General features: G+C 37.3%; 2 protein-coding genes across 2 annotated transcripts; one reads left to right on the plus strand and one right to left on the minus strand.

The window, feature by feature from the left end:
• Positions 1–470: 470 nt before the first annotated feature.
• slirp (SRA stem-loop interacting RNA binding protein) lies at positions 471–1,609 on the minus strand. The gene is made up of 4 exons (XM_055171812.2): positions 1,465–1,609; positions 1,146–1,204; positions 940–1,047; positions 471–695 (listed from the first exon to the last, which is right to left on the minus strand). Exons 1-4 carry the CDS (start codon positions 1,535–1,537, stop codon positions 627–629), a joined length of 309 nt encoding a protein of 102 aa, XP_055027787.2. The 5' UTR covers positions 1,538–1,609; the 3' UTR covers positions 471–626.
• A 156-nt stretch (positions 1,610–1,765) lies between these two features.
• alkbh1 (alkB homolog 1, histone H2A dioxygenase) lies at positions 1,766–10,665 on the plus strand. The gene is made up of 6 exons (XM_055171811.2): positions 1,766–2,032; positions 2,241–2,349; positions 2,657–2,819; positions 3,689–3,779; positions 7,617–7,810; positions 10,118–10,665. The coding sequence occupies exons 1-6, from the start codon at positions 1,892–1,894 to the stop codon at positions 10,563–10,565; spliced, it is 1,146 nt and encodes a 381-aa protein (XP_055027786.2). The 5' UTR covers positions 1,766–1,891; the 3' UTR covers positions 10,566–10,665.
• The last annotated feature ends 5,349 nt before the right edge of the window (positions 10,666–16,014 follow it).

Here is a 16,014-nt window from a genome sequence, read left to right on the forward strand (position 1 = left end):
CATTAAATGGTGATAGTAAGTAGAAAATGAAATGACCAGAAAACTTTTATTTTAGGATTTGCATGAGATGATGTCATTCAGTGTAACTAATGCATATTTTTTTCTCTTTAGCAATCACTTGATGAGTAGCTCATTAAATAAAAAGCTGTAAGCTTACTGAATTAGAACATTATGAAAGAATAAAATGTATCAAGTATCCGTAAAAGATATACTGTATTGGAATACATCTTGGAATGTGTTATAATTTCTTCAAGGTTTAGAGGAATAAAGTGATAGCATAACAGCAATGTCTTGGAGAGATGTGTGACTATATCTTTGGAGAGATAATCGAAGATGCAGTTGAACTTCTAGAAGTAGACAAACTTAACGCTGATATATAAACTAAACTATCCATAAAAACACTAAAATTGTTACATAACTGTTTAACCTGATACATTTTTTTCCAAGTTTGTGAAATTAAAAACAAAATGTATTAGTCAAAAATTCTTAGGTTTAATCCAGGTATTTTTATACAATACAAATCGATGCCTAATGAAGAGACATCCACAATAAATAGCAGTTCCATATTATGGACGACACAATACTTGACACTGTATGGTTTACACATCACACAAAATCAGGCATTTTCAGCTCTCTTCTGCTTCCTTGTTTGGTTTTCTTCCAATGAACGCCTTTCTGTTTCTTTGTACCTGGAGCTGCAATAAAACAAAAGCATATATGTAAAATCTTGCTACAGATGTTTAAACATCTATGAGAAGCGCCTCTAATCCTTTACGATGTGAAGAGCTATGTATTTAGATTAGGTGTAGTATTCATGTTTATTAATGTTTTTTTATATAAACAAAAGATAAGAACAGAGCTATTGAACTGGCTCGGTAGACTTGAATTTTTAATTTCTTGTTGATTTTCTTTTTAATCTAAAATGTATTTTTAACTCACCTTTGCTCCTTCGATGATGTGTGGATCTTTTTGAAGTGCATTCTGGAGTCCCTCTTCTGAGTTGAACCCTATCCAACAAAACCCCCGATGAAAACCTGTCTCCTTATCCTGTAAGACAATACAACAGTCCGACAAGCTCATCTCAACACTGTGTTTATTCCACTAGAATTAAAACATGAAAACTCATTCTAGGATTTTATACTTACGAAGGGCAGAAGACATTTCTTCACCTGACCGAACTGTCCAAAATACTCCTTCATTTCCTCTAAAACAGAAAACATTGCAATAACATTATTAGCTACGGCTACTTTAAATTGTGCTTTTATGACGAAGCTAAAATACTTATTATAATTATTATAAGACAAAAAATAAAAAATTAAAGGCTTAACAGACATCATAATACATTGAGCATGAAAGGCAATGCTTTAGTGACAAAGTGCGCTATAAATAAATACCTAATAGTAATAAATTAACGCAAGTACTAATCAGCCGTTATTTTATTCAAACTATACTGTCAATACTTACTCGTCGCAATCGTCCACGGCACTTTTGAAACAAAAACCTCAAACACCTTCTTGCCTCCTGCTGTCGCTGCCATGTTTCGTCCTTGGCAAATGGTGCTACCCTGCCCTGACCCCAATCACGTGACAGGAACAAACCATGCAGTGCTGCGTAAAACATCAAGTACCGCGAGAGAGATTCAAAAGCATCGCTGTAGAATCGCTCTCGCGGTATTTCTATGTCATAGGCCGTTTGGTCTGCGCAGCGCTGAATGAAGTCACATGTATATAACATATTTGAAGCTATAAGCTGTATAATAAACGCACTTAAAATATCCATAATCGATAGTGTTTACGTTTATAATCATTATTTAATTTGTTTATTGTAATACTTGCCTTTAAATCGAAATGTCAATGTGTACTGTTGACGTCAGGAGTTGAAAGTTCACACGATGACGGCAAAGATGGCGGCCTCCATAGTGGAGCATGGAGAAGATGCTTTTAGGAAATTATTCAAGTTTTATAAGAGGAGAAGTCCTCCTCCAGACTTCAGTGAAGTCATTAATTTCTCCAAACCACTAAACAGTGACAAGGTAAGTCATTTGCTCTCAAAAGACCCATAGCGCCAGAAAGGTTTATTAATTAACACCAAATCAACATAACATAATATACCTCATTAGTATGACATAATTAGTTGCAAACAAAGCATGTGCTACATAATATTTAGAGTTACTTAACAGTTTTAGTCATTTTTAATATTTTACTTATCACACATTTACTCTGTGATTTTCTGTTTGTTAGGTGTTTGCTTGTGAACTTAACTCCAGCCCTATAAGTGATGAAGAAGTTTCCAAAGCGGGTCTTCAACCAGTAAAAGACTGGAGAGCTTTTGGTCTGCATGGATATCCAGGTGTGTGATTGGCCAGCAACAGTTTCTGTTTTGAAATAAGTGCACAACCTCACAAGCCAGGCTGCCATCTGTAGACTATTCATTTGGTAGCAGTAGCATTCAGAAAATAAATGTCATGTAAAAGAAAATTTGCTTATTAATACCTGTTGTATTGCATATTAATCATCATAGTTGTTTTTCTTTAAATGTTTTAGATTCCTGTATGTTATGAATTTTTCTGAGTCTTTCTCCCTGCGTGTTGTTTTCCTGTTTCTTTCAGATGAATGTACATAAACGTTTTGTATAAGTTTTCAATGTTGGATTTCAGGGTTTATCTTTATATCCAACCCGTTCCTGCCTGGTTCTCAGCAGTACTGGACAAAGCAATGTCTGAAGAACTATCCACAGAAACCAAATGTGTGTAATCTAGATATGCATATGTCAACTGCAGAGACCGAGAACATTTGGGAGAAAAGCATAGATGCCATTCAGTAAGTTATTTTGAATATGATACGATTTTTGTCCATGTTTTTGAGGATTATGATGTTTTAGTGTTTGCTTAATTTTTGCTGTCTGTTGTTTGTATAAACATACTGTAGTAAGATAAAATATCATAATGTATAAAACTTATGTTATTATGTATAACATATGTGACCATGGACCACAAAAGCAGTCATAAGGGTCGATTTTTTTAATATTGAGATTTATACATCATATGAAAGCTGAAAAAATATTTGGCTGAGGTACAGTTATTTGAAAATCTGGAATTTGAAGGTACAAAAATATTAAAATATTGAGAAAATCTGCTTTAAAGTTGTCCATATAAGTCCATCCACTCACAAAAATAAAGTTTTGATATATTTACGGTAGGAAATGTACAAAATATCTTCACGGAACATGATCTATATATAATTCGATTTTTGGCACAAAAGAAAATCTATAATTCACATATAAAGTAAAAGGTGCTTTTTTTCTGGAAAAAATGGTATTGTGTTGAAAACTGAGAAGAAATTTGTCACATAAAAATAATGGTCTAATTTCCCTAAAACAGTGCAAAGTGCAAAACTAAAACAGTATTTTTGATATAACTGAATATTCTGTGGTCAGCTTAATCTGTATTATCAGTTTTTCTTTATAAATTGTGTAATTTTTTAAAGAGTTACATTTGTGCTTCACGCTGTCACGTTGAAGTTACCTTTCCCAAAGACACTGCATTTGTGGTGGTAATATCACAAAGATGTTAGATTTAAGAAATTGCAGTATGTTAATTCCTATTTATCATCAAAGGTTTGTGCAACTATAATGTGCATGATCTGTTTCTCCCTTTTTCTTACCTGAATGGATCTGCGAATTATTGCAGAAGAAAGGGCTCTGGGAAAAGAGAGCCCAAGACTCTTCTAGAAAAGCTACGCTGGGTGACTCTTGGTTACCACTATGATTGGAACTCCAAGGTAACTGCAGTCGCTTTGTGTCATTGTGTTTTAATTTGATGATATTTATATATACATGTATGATTAGTCAGTTTTCTAATTTATATGTAGATATTTTATATACATGTTTTTATTTGAAGTTAATTGATTTGCTTACTTGTAAAGTCTGCTGACAGACTCAAATAAATAACAAAGTCCCTTTACAGAAGTCGTGCCACTATAGGTGGTCATGTTTACCATGTCTTATCTACTTAAATAGGGAAATACAGACATCATTATACAGACTAAAATTATTTATGTTTATCCAAAGCGACTTACATTGCATTACATGGTATACAAGTTTTTATCAGTATGTGTGTTTCCTGGGTTCGAGCCATGACCTTTTCACACAATGCTTTAAAACTGAGCTATACAGGAACACAAAATCACAATTAAACGCTATATAGGGCTTATTCACAAACACCGGAAGTCGCTAGCCCCGGCCATCTTGTTGACATGACATCTGTCCTGCCCCTAGCCGCACGTAGATTTGAGTCGAGGGGAGCAGTAGCCTAATGGCTTCATCTCGTCCGTATTAAGAGAAGATGAGCTTGATTATTGTGGAACAATATCAAATAGACCCAAAAGCCTTAAGTAAAGATCCGTCCTTATTGCCAGCCGTAACTTATCCGGATATTTATAACTATATCGTTCATGCAGTATCCGCATTCATCATACAAGCACTGAAGGGCCGTTCACATTATAACTATAACGATTACTATATCATCATCCACATCACCAAACAATACGTTTATGCTAATTCGCTCACGGCACTCGCACAAATCACTTGCCTTTAATATTGATTGTAATAAAAACTTTTGCAGATGTCCTCAACACGCTGGGTTTCGCGTAACTCTAAACAGTGAATCTAATAGTTTGTGTCATCTCTTACCTTTTGGCATAACAGTTAGTTAATGTAATAGATTAAAAAGCATTACGTAGTCAATTTTCACAGCAACTGGAGGTAATCTAATGTTATAGACCTCAGCAATGAGTTTCACTGTCATTTTAAGTGGCCGTGCACTTGAAGTTCAAATAGATTTTAATGCTATCAATGGTTTATCCTTAATCATGTGGGAAAAATCGCTCAGAAAGTGATCCCAATGATGTCGTTCATTGTATCTGTATCGTTATAGTTTTGGTGTGAGCTCCGCTATTCTGTTTAATATAAAACGATTTTCAAAACTATGTGAACGGCCCTTAATTCCCTACCTAGTATCAATGCCAGACCTATTATTATGTTCATATAGTTATTCATACTAATTTAATAACTGTCTCAATTTATGGCAGCTTATTTGAAAGAGCAGTTTCAGCCACTGCTTACAGCTAACCATATGTGATGAAATAATGGGGACAGACTTTGCTGTGAGGCATATATCCCTAACGTTACCTGTGGTAAAATGATGGGGACAGACTTTGCTGTTGGGAGTTTCTCCTTCGCTGGTTCAACTCCTCTGTCTCCTTTCATGTTTTCTGACAGTCGGTTTCGCATAAAAACTAATTCCGGGGTTCTTTTTGCTGTTGTTAGAACATCCGTGTATTACACCACACACCATCGCGCGGTTTAAAAAAAAATTACACCAATAATACCATGCATAATACCCACGCTGCCGCGCTTGTCAATTGACAGACTGACAGTTTTATGTCAACAATATGGCCGCCGCGAACATTGATGACGTAGATCGAATAAGCCCTATTACCTGACATTAATTGTACCATAACGTTTGTTTCTCTAGCTGAAATGGCACCAAATTTTTTTTTGGGGGGGTTGTTTCAGCTACTGCGCGTGCACACAGGTTGCCACAAGGTTGCCATAAGGGCCTTATGTGACTCTGGTCCTGTCCCAAATGGTGCACTTCATGTGGGCTTTTGGTTTCGTGGCCTTAAATTGCACATGCTCGCTAAGACTACTAGTCCGTAGTGTGTCCTATCTGTCACTTTTACGCTCCGAAGTTTGCACATCAGCGCCCCCTTTGCACCCTTGATGCGGTCTTCAGCGAAGCCCACAATGCAGCAGGCTTTCGCACATTTTACCAACCCAAAAGTCCTTGCGAAAGAGTTCACACTGGTCCCAAATGGCACACTTCGGACTTTTGGTCCTCCTCAGAGTCCACACTTTGATGACACCATGTAGTGCAGACTTTAGGGACCCTTGATGTGAGTCCACTTGGGTGCACCAGAGTCGTATTTTGGGACAGACTCGAGCGTCATGCCAGAAATAAGAAGAGAAGTTGCCCGTCAGTGTGAACTCCTCCCTTCCGTTGTCTGATTGGTCCGATTGCTCTTTCGTAAGGACTTCTGGGTTGGTAAAGTGCGTGAAGCCTGCTACAGTGCGGGCTTCGCTGAAGACTGCATCAAGATTGCAAAGGAGGCACTGATGAGCACACTTCAAAGCGTAAAAATGACATATGGGACACCCTACGGACTCGTAGACTAAGCGAGCACGCACAATTTAAGGCCACGAGACAGAAAGTCCACATGAAGTGCGCCATTTGGGACAGGGCCACTGATGGGCAACTTCTCTTCCTATTTCCGGCGTGACTTGAGTCTGTCCGAAAATACAACTCCGGTGCGCCCTCGTGGACTCGTGTCAAGGGTCCCTAAGGTCTGTACTAAATAATGTCGTCAAAGTGTGGACTCTGAGGAGGACCAAAAGTCCGAAGTGTGCCATTTGGGACAGGACCAGTGTGAACTTTTTCGCAAGGACTTCTGGGTTGGTAAAATGCGCAAAAGCCTTAATAAGTTTGAAGTGTGCCATTTGGGACAGGGCCCAAGTCCTTGCGAAATAGCAATCAGATGACGAATGGGAGGAGTTTACACCACTTTGCTTCCTATTTCCGGCATGATGCTTGAGTCTGTTCCAAAATATGACTCTGGTGCACCCTCGTGGCCTCGCGTCAAGTGTCCCTAAGGTCTGCACTACATGATGTCATCAAAGTGTGCCCCCTCTCCTATATAATCGTTATCGATTGATGACTGGTAGCCAGAGCGACTATGTTTACTTTTCCATTGTCCCCTATTTATAGTAATAAGTGTACTTAATCTTTGTTAATAACTTTGTTATACAACATTGCTATAAAAAACAGTCAACATTTAAAAATAATGGACTGGAAAAGGCAATTGCTGACCAATCGAAATCAAGTAATCCAGAGCTATTTAATATATATCATAATAATATCATCACCTGTTTGTTTTACCTTTCATGTTTAACAGAATAATCATTTTCTTTGGCTTGCCGTGGAGTCTTTGTTTTTTCAGGAACATCTCATGCCGTGATCTTATTAGCATTATTTGCTCCTTTCAGGACATTTCATCTTTAATTGTACAGGCCTCATGTCTGCCTGTCTCGTTTATATGCTAATTACATAAAAGTGTTTAGTCTTCTGTCCTATTAAATCAGTCAGGAGGTGCACACCGGATTCATTAACTCTGATCTTAGTTTGACACCGGCGAACGTCTGACAACGGCAATCAGTGAATTTTAAGCAGAGACTCTTTGCTCCTCTCTTAAGTAGAACTGAAGGCTGAGCCGTTTACTCGAATCAGTCACATTATTTGATACTCGAGCTCTTTGGAGAGGTTGTGCTCATATGATTATCCATAGATTATACAACCTACTGTGAAACCAAAGAGCAAATTGAAGTACACTTAAAAACTTTATATCAGTTATTTTAAAATGCAGGAAAAGTATTCTTATAGCTGGTTGCATAAACTAATTAGACTAGTGTTGCAAAAGTCATTAATGTCTTGAAGCAGTGTACTGTATTATAATGAAGTATGCAAGGTGGAATATAGTTAACATTTTTACATTCTGTTGCAGACTTACTCTCCAGACCACTACACTCCCTTCCCCTCTGAACTTCACTCGCTGTCCCACAAAGTAGCAGCGGTTTGTGGCTTTCCTGGCTTTAATGCAGAGGCGGGCATTCTCAACTATTACCGTTCTGATTCGTCGCTTGGAATCCATGTTGATGAATCAGAGCTTGACCACACCCAACCATTGCTCTCTTTCAGGTGATGATTTTTGTTAATCAAATGTGTACTCTGCTGAAATGCTGAGATTTCCTTATCCAATCGGTGTAATAGTTACAGTACTGAGGCAGAACTGTAGTGATGTTTATAACACGGTTAAATGAACCAAACAGTTTAACTAAATTTAATTTAGTTACATTTAATTTAAATTTATACAACTAAACTTGCGACATTTGCAGGATTGTTATTCCCAGATAACCAATGAAAACAAATAACACATAGTAACCCGGATATATATATATATATATATATATATATATATATATATATATATATATATATATATATATATATATATATATATATATATATATATATATATATATATATATATATATATATATATATATATAATATAGATTGAGAAGAGTTTGATTCCAAATCGCAATAAATCCATTTTGACTGATTTCGATAAAAATGTGTTTTCTATACCAAGAATGTGACGATGTTACAAACTTCCACAAACTTTCACATAGCATCTCTTTACGTTATAATAACGTTAAAAATTAAAATCCATAATTTGATTTTCAAAGATTTATTAAAAACTTTTTTTTCCACAAAATGCAAAAAATCCATGATTAAGTTTTTTTTTTCGAAATGCTATAAATCTATTAAATCAATATATAAATCTGCATTCATCTTTGCCATGTTATATTCGTTTAGTTGACTAGTTGTATACACTGATTAAAAAATCTAAACATTAATGGCATTAATCAAAACACTTACTTTGTCGTATTAACTCTTTCCCCGCCAGCGTTTTTAAAAAAAAAGTTGCCAGCCAGCGCCAGCATTTTTCATGATTTTCATGAAGTTTAATGCCTTCCAGAAAATTTTCTTTTTTAAATATATAAACAAACAATATATCAGATGAAAGAACAGACCCTCTGCTTTCAAACAAAAATAGTTTCATCCTACCTTTATTAGTTTTCTTGTAATCACATCTTAAACATGGGTAGGTTTCTTCAAAAACACCCAGTTTTGAGAAAAAATAATAATAATTCAATTTTTGCGAAGGACTTTTGATAGAGATCAGATGCAGAGCGATCTTTAAAACAAGCAAGGAGTTCTTTCTCTTTCACGTGAGACGCTACTTCCGGGTTGTATAAGTTGCGCCACCTGGTGGATAATAGCGGTATTGCAGAAAAACGGAAAATCTCGTCATTGGCGGGGAAGCGTTTTCTCTTAATTGACGAGATATCTCGTCAATGGCGCTGAAAGAGTTAATAACACTGTCATTGCTGCTGTCATCCTTGGGATGTTGTCGCTGAACTTTTGTGACAGCGATCAGCTGTAAAATGTTTTGGTCCTGCTCGATTTTCGTTGACTTCGAGTAAAATAATGGAAAGTTGTTCATAAGATCCACTGGGGTCAATGTGTTAGCATGACAGAAGTTTAATGCTGTCAGGAGAACAAGCAACAGACGTCATTTTTCCGTCTCCGAGTGCCTCTCGCGTAAATTATTAGATTTTGATGGCTTACGTTTTTTCCCTTCACAGAAAACCACCACAGGTTTAGCAATGCCATCAAAGTATTATTTTGTTTTTGTTAGTTGTTAATCACGAAGTTCAAAGTAGATGAGGAAAACTAGGTTTCTCGTGTGAATTCAACGTGCCGCCATTGTTGTTTACAATGCGTGGAACGGTGCGCTGTGATTTGTTGAGCGGATTTATTGCATTCTGCAGAAAAGGAGGAGTAGCGTTTACCGCGTTTTGGGAAAACAGGGAGAAAAAATGACAGAATAATACGGCAGATATTGGATTTTGCGTAAAATTAAGAATGTACTTTTTAATACTGACCTGATACAATACTGATTATGGTGGCAACTCATTTTTTTTTAAAATGGTGTTTATCGCGTTTTGGAACCAAACTCTTCAACATATATGACATTATATTCACAAATGATTAAACCAAATAGTGTGTTTGTGACATATGCATGTCTTGTCTTATCTAAAAGCCAAAAGTAAACAGTTTTTCCTCGCGGAAGGTCTGCATTCGTTAAAAATTAGAAAATAAATATTTCAAATCACTATTTAATGTTAAACGTGAAAAGGTTTAGGTAAGTAAGGTCCTTGCCTTACTTATGAGGTAAATAGCCATGTAATAACCAGGATAATGTACATTCAACCGGTTGTTATTGCGTAATAACTTCCGCTTCCTGTCAGGTCCTGATGACTCTGTTTGTGGTTACTGGCTTCCTATTTCCTTCAAAAATTAGCAAGTCTTGTGCATTTTAAATGCTAATTTATTAAACAAGTAAGTTTAGTATTACCATTACTCTCACATTCATAGTTTTGGACAGACTGCCGTCTACCTGTTGGGCGGAGCTAAGAGGGAAGATCCCCCCACTGCCATGTTCATGCAAAGTGGTGACATAATGGTGATGTCAGGACCCAGTCGCCTGCTTTATCACGCAGTACCCTGCATTGTTCCCGCCCCTGCTGAAAACATGCTGCCAGCCTGCCTAAATGAAAGACTAAAGGGGGAGGCGCAGAATGATGACATCATTCAAAGTGTATCAGAGGACGATTGGAAGGTTTGCTCCTGGTACTTGCAGACGTCCCGGGTGAATGTGACCGTTAGACAGGTACTGGCTTCTGGTCAGACGTTCCCCAGAATTGAGTCACTTTGCGGGACAGAATACACATCTAAAGATAACAGTCAAAAATCAGAGGAAGAGGATGAAACTGGAACAAATAAGAAGAGGAAAACTGAATCAGGCTATGAGCGAGATTCCTAACATGCCTGTTTAGATGTTTTATGCTTATTGAATTATAGTTTTTGTTTTATTTATGTAAAATGCATCTGATATTAAACTTTAACTTGAAAATTATGAAACACTTTATTGTTTTGGTCAATCTTATCTTCTTGTAAATTAAGCATTCTACACTGTAAAAAATTGGTAACTGAATTTAAAAACAACTTGGTTTTGCAAGTCAATTCACTCTACTATTTAAGTTTTGACTTGTGATAAGTTGATATAAAAGTTACATAAAAATATATGTTGATTTGACCTAATTTTTTTTTACAGTGAGTGCTGCAGTTTATTCAAATAAAATAGGAAAATAACATTTATGGATTTGGAAGATGATTTATCCAAAGCGACTTGTGTACCACAATTCAGAGTATGCACTGAACCCATGACCTTTGCATTGCTAATACAATACATTACCGGTTAAGCTACAGAACACTATACCTGTCTGAGAAATCCAAGCTAAAGTCTCATAATCCTTATTATGAGATGAGGGGCATCAAAGATAATATCAGTCAATATTAAAGAGATCAAGTTTATATTTTCACAGAATGTTCTTTACATTATGTAGCATACATATAAAAACAAAAATTTGGGTTTTCACAGGCACGTTTTACTCTGTGACATTTGCATGTGTTATGTTGATGCAAATAAATGCTTTGCGTTCACTTTTGCTTGTGCTTACGTCCCACATCAAGTCAGCTCGACTTCCAGCGTAGTTCTTCACTTTACCCCATCATGACCAACTTCACGCACAGGCGTCTCAGTCTGAAGAACAGTGCTGACATTCAGCTCGGTTTGTTGTGAGTTGTGACAATTTGCCAAGCGCGTCTGTTGGTTTAAGGCCGGTTGCCATGTTTGCTCACCCAGAGCTGCAACACTAAACAGACCTGACCTTCAGAGGAAAACCAGGGAGATGGCATATAATCTTTTTAATCTGGTCAAGCGGTGTCACGACATGTCAAAGCCGGTGTGACATTGCCTGTGACAAGTTCCCTGAGGGACCCAGGTCGACACAGCCATTGTGGTGGAAAGCGCTGCCGTCTGCGTTACCATGGTGACAATGCACAGCTGTCATTACATTTGCCTCTTGTGAAACGCTATCAAAAGTTCACGTCTGAAGCTCAGATTTGTAAGATTAATGTTTCTGATCTTTTACATGATGTTGAAGCATAGAAGCATTGTAGTCATTGTAGAATGGAATTAGAGAAAAGGTTCAGGGATGTCACATGGTCTGTCACATCCAAAGGCTTTGAAAACCTAGTGGCTTATAGACGGTTTTATCGGACACACGTGCGTTGAGGGAGACTGTGATCAGGGTCCCTGCTATGTGAAGCTCTGTAGTTAAGTTGTATACATTATATATTAGTACATACACTCACATAAAGGATTATTAGGAACACCATACAAATATTGTGTTTGACCCCCTTTCGCCTTCAGAACTGCCTAAATTCTACATGGCATTGATTCAACAAGGTGCTGAAAGCATTCTTTTGAAATGTTGGCTCATATTGATAGGATAGCATCTTGCAGTTGATGGAGATTTGTGGGATGCACATCCAGGGCACGAAGCTCCCGTTCCAACTGTTCCCATCCAATTTTGGTGAGCTCGTGCAAATTGTAGCCTCTTTTTCTTATTTGTAGTGGAGATAAGTGGTACCCGGTGGGGTCTTCTGCTGTTGTAGCCCATCCGCCTCAAGGTTGTGCGTGTTGTGGCTTCACAAATGCTTTCTTTTCCATTCTTTCATTCAGTTTGGAGTTGAGGAGATTGTCTTGACCAGGACCACACCCCTAAATGCACTGAAGCAACTGCCATGTGATTGGTTAACAAGATAATTGCATTAATGAGAAATTGAACAGGTATTCATAATAATCCTTTAGGTGAGTGTATTTTACGCAGTTACGTTAACTCAGTTTTTAATTGAAGGTAATCTACTTGATGTTTATTTTCCTTGTTATCAGAAATAAACTACTGTAAAAGGACTTTTTCTTTACGGAGGTTTACTGGAAGTTACGTTTGTTCCACGAAAGACGTTTGTTTATGTCGTTACTGCTAAAACCGTCTACATACTGTGATGTTCCAAAATGTATCAAAAAATATGCCACTTTCATGTACATTTAAGTGGAAAGCCGTGCACTTACTATGGTACTTGTCTAAACCAGAATGTGATATCATGGTATATTTTGGACCTTTGGGAATGTCTTGGTGACGGACATTCACATGGGGCGAAAGCATTACACTTGATCGAACGCTTGTCTGAAGCATGGCCAACAATGACAGTGTCCGCAACACGTGCTCCGGCCTTGCATAAATGTAATTGGCTAGCTAGGTTATTTGCATAAGGCGATCTGATTGGCTGACGCACGTGTTGGTGCTTAAAAAGTTGAGAAAAGTTCAACTTCTGCCACAAGCAATGGCAGTGACGTGACGCAACGGATCCGCAAATCAGTTCGCCAACACATGACATCACCCATAAAGAGTAAACAAAAAGCGTTACCATTTCCCATTCACTTTTAATGGGTGATGTCATGCGTTGCCGAACTGAATTGTGGATCCGTCGGGACCGACGTTGCTCGCGGCAGAAGTTGAACATTTCTCAACTTTTCAAGCAGCAACACATGCATCAGCCAATCAGATTCCCTTATGCAAATAACATAGGCAGAGCCAGCCGTTTATGGAAGACCGGAGCATGTGTTGCGGCCACTGTGATTGGCTGTTGGTCATGCTTCAAACAAGCCTTCCGTCAATAGTTAACACTTCTGACCTGTGTGAATGTACCGTCACACTTAAAACTATAGCTTATTCATGTTTACTCCCTATACAATTACATCTATAGACGGTTTCATCATTAACAACAAAAACAAACAGCTTTCGTGAAACAAACGTAACTTTCGGTAAGTTAAACTTCCACAAAAAATACATAATAATAGTCCTTTTAGAGTAGTTTATTTCTGATAATAAGCTAAATTAATAATAAGTAAATTACCTTAGTTAAAATCGCATCAAAAACTACACTGAGCGAACCTTACTGTGTAAAATTAGTGTATACAATGTTAACTACAGATCGGCTGCCAAACCTCACTTCACATAGCGGTGATCCATGATCGCCGTCTCCTCTCATCTTTAGGGAACCAAAACATTTGTTATTTTCGACAAGGTTTTTGTTCAAGAGTTAAGTTTAAACCATTAAACAAACAGAGACCGGAAGTTAAGTTGTCCAGACGCGTAACCGCGGCAACGGTTCTCCAGGATGAGCATTCATCATTCTCCAGGATGAGCATTTCAGGGCTTTATTATTGTTTATCCCACAGTCCTTCTTGAAACACCAGAGTCTCGCCTTTCCGAGTCTTTTGAGTAAGCACTGGATTAATTACCTCTTGTTTTTGCTTATTGTATGACCGTAGGAGTCTGCAAAAAGAAAAGCAATTGGTTTTGAGAAAGGTCTTTCTGCCGGCCCTTTCCGAAAGCCACACAAACACCTCTCCATTAACCAGAGCAATTGTCACTTATGCGAGACTGTACCGCTGAGACAGTTTCACCAATTGCACGATGGTGATTATCCTATTTTTGGATTGACTCGAGTTCCTCTATAATTACATCAAATGAGAATGCATTCCATTTCAATTGTCAGAAACTCAATTATTCCCTCATTTCCCTAAAGTATTAGCTGTCCTGTTAGTTCCTAAAAAGTAACATTCTCAAGTTTCCTTCATAGGTCAAAAGGACATTGAGCATAACATTATATAAAATGTTATTAAACGCCCACATGCCCGGAGAAGCATCAAGTACGTAGAAAGAGCTTTCTGTTTTTTTTAGAAAATGAAATGGCTCTCGCCTATATTCACTTTCTAGCACATCCACGCACGGCAGTCAGGTTCTAGGTACCACATCCATTTCAAAGCAGGCAGAAAGGCCCTGCCCTCTCAGATAAAATTATACGCTGTCAGAATGATGTATGTAGTCATATAATTTTTATTGATGCCACTTTATCTGCTCTTCCTGCTGGCGCCGTGTTTCTGCCCTGTTGCCCTCCCGTTTTCCAGCGTACCTCACATTACCCGGCGCTGGCAGGTACCGGCGACTGAGTGTGAGGCGGGTGCAGGGGTGCGAGACCCTGCCGCCCCGCCACGTCTCTGTCTTAAATCAGCAGAAAGAACGAGCCGCTGTGTGCGTTGCCTGTTCATAACACAAAATTTACAGCGGTAAAGTCAGTCACACATCTATCAGCAAGAGAGTCAGTGCATCACATTGGATTATAATACAATGCATTAGCATGAAACCTTTTATCTATTGTGCCAGATTTACTTGCTATCTTACAATATGAATGATGGCAGTGAGTAAAAATCGTATTAAAATGTAGTTAAAGAGCACCTATTGTCCGATTCACATTTTTACATTTCCTTTGGTGTGTAAGTGTGTATTAGTACAGGTTAACGATATGCAAAAGGTACAAACACCAAAGTAAACAATGACGCAAGTTATTATCTCCAACGTAAATCTCTTTTCTTGGACTACAACAATCACACAGATTGTAGCCAACAGTTTGCTTCCTGGCTCTGTTGACGTAGACAAGACCGACATTATCATAATTCCTCCCGCTTGGACTCACAGCCTGTAACTTAACTCCTGTTAGCATTGCATTGTGAGCGAATCTTTTAAACATAGTAAGGAGCGTCACATTTCCGGCTGATGTCAGAGGTATTCAGGCCAATAACAATGTACAGATTAGCTGGCCAATCAGGGATACAGAGCTTTTTAAATCTGTGCGTTTCAGGAAGAGATTATGGAAAATAATCTGTTTTTAACCATAAACCATGCGAACACATTGTACTATACCAAATACACAAAATAACGTTTTTAGCAATGAAATAGGTGCTCTTTACCTGTTTCTCCGCCGTTGACGAATTATCTCGTCAATGAAGAGAAAAAAAATTGCATAAAAAAGTGTTCCTGATGAATTTTTATGTTAATCTGCAATACCGCGATTACCCACAAGATGACTTACCCAATTTATGAAAAAACTGAAGCCAAAACGTTTTTTTCAAATTTTAAACTCTTTGTATGTTTTAATAATTGTTCTGAATATGATCTCTAACTAAAATCTTTTACAAAAATGCAATTATTTCAGCTTTTTGCTAAAAAAATATTTTTAAAGAAAAATACCCATATTTAGGAGTTTATAAGCAGAGAAAAAAATATAGATAGGATAAAACCTAAACATATGTTTGTATTTATTTATATTTTTAAAAGAAAATTTTCCTGGAATGCATTTTGTGAAACTTTTGTGAAAATCACAAAAAAATGCTGGCAAATTTTCAAAAAATGGCTGGCAGGGAATGAGATAAAATTATATACTGATATAAATAATATCAATAAATAAATCGTAAATCATTTTTCTTTTACTTTACAGCAAATTTTTATTGGTTTTTAAATATT

This window comes from Misgurnus anguillicaudatus, chromosome 7, assembly GCF_027580225.2.
Source record: "Misgurnus anguillicaudatus chromosome 7, ASM2758022v2, whole genome shotgun sequence".
Classification (NCBI taxonomy): Eukaryota; Metazoa; Chordata; class Actinopteri; order Cypriniformes; family Cobitidae; genus Misgurnus; species Misgurnus anguillicaudatus.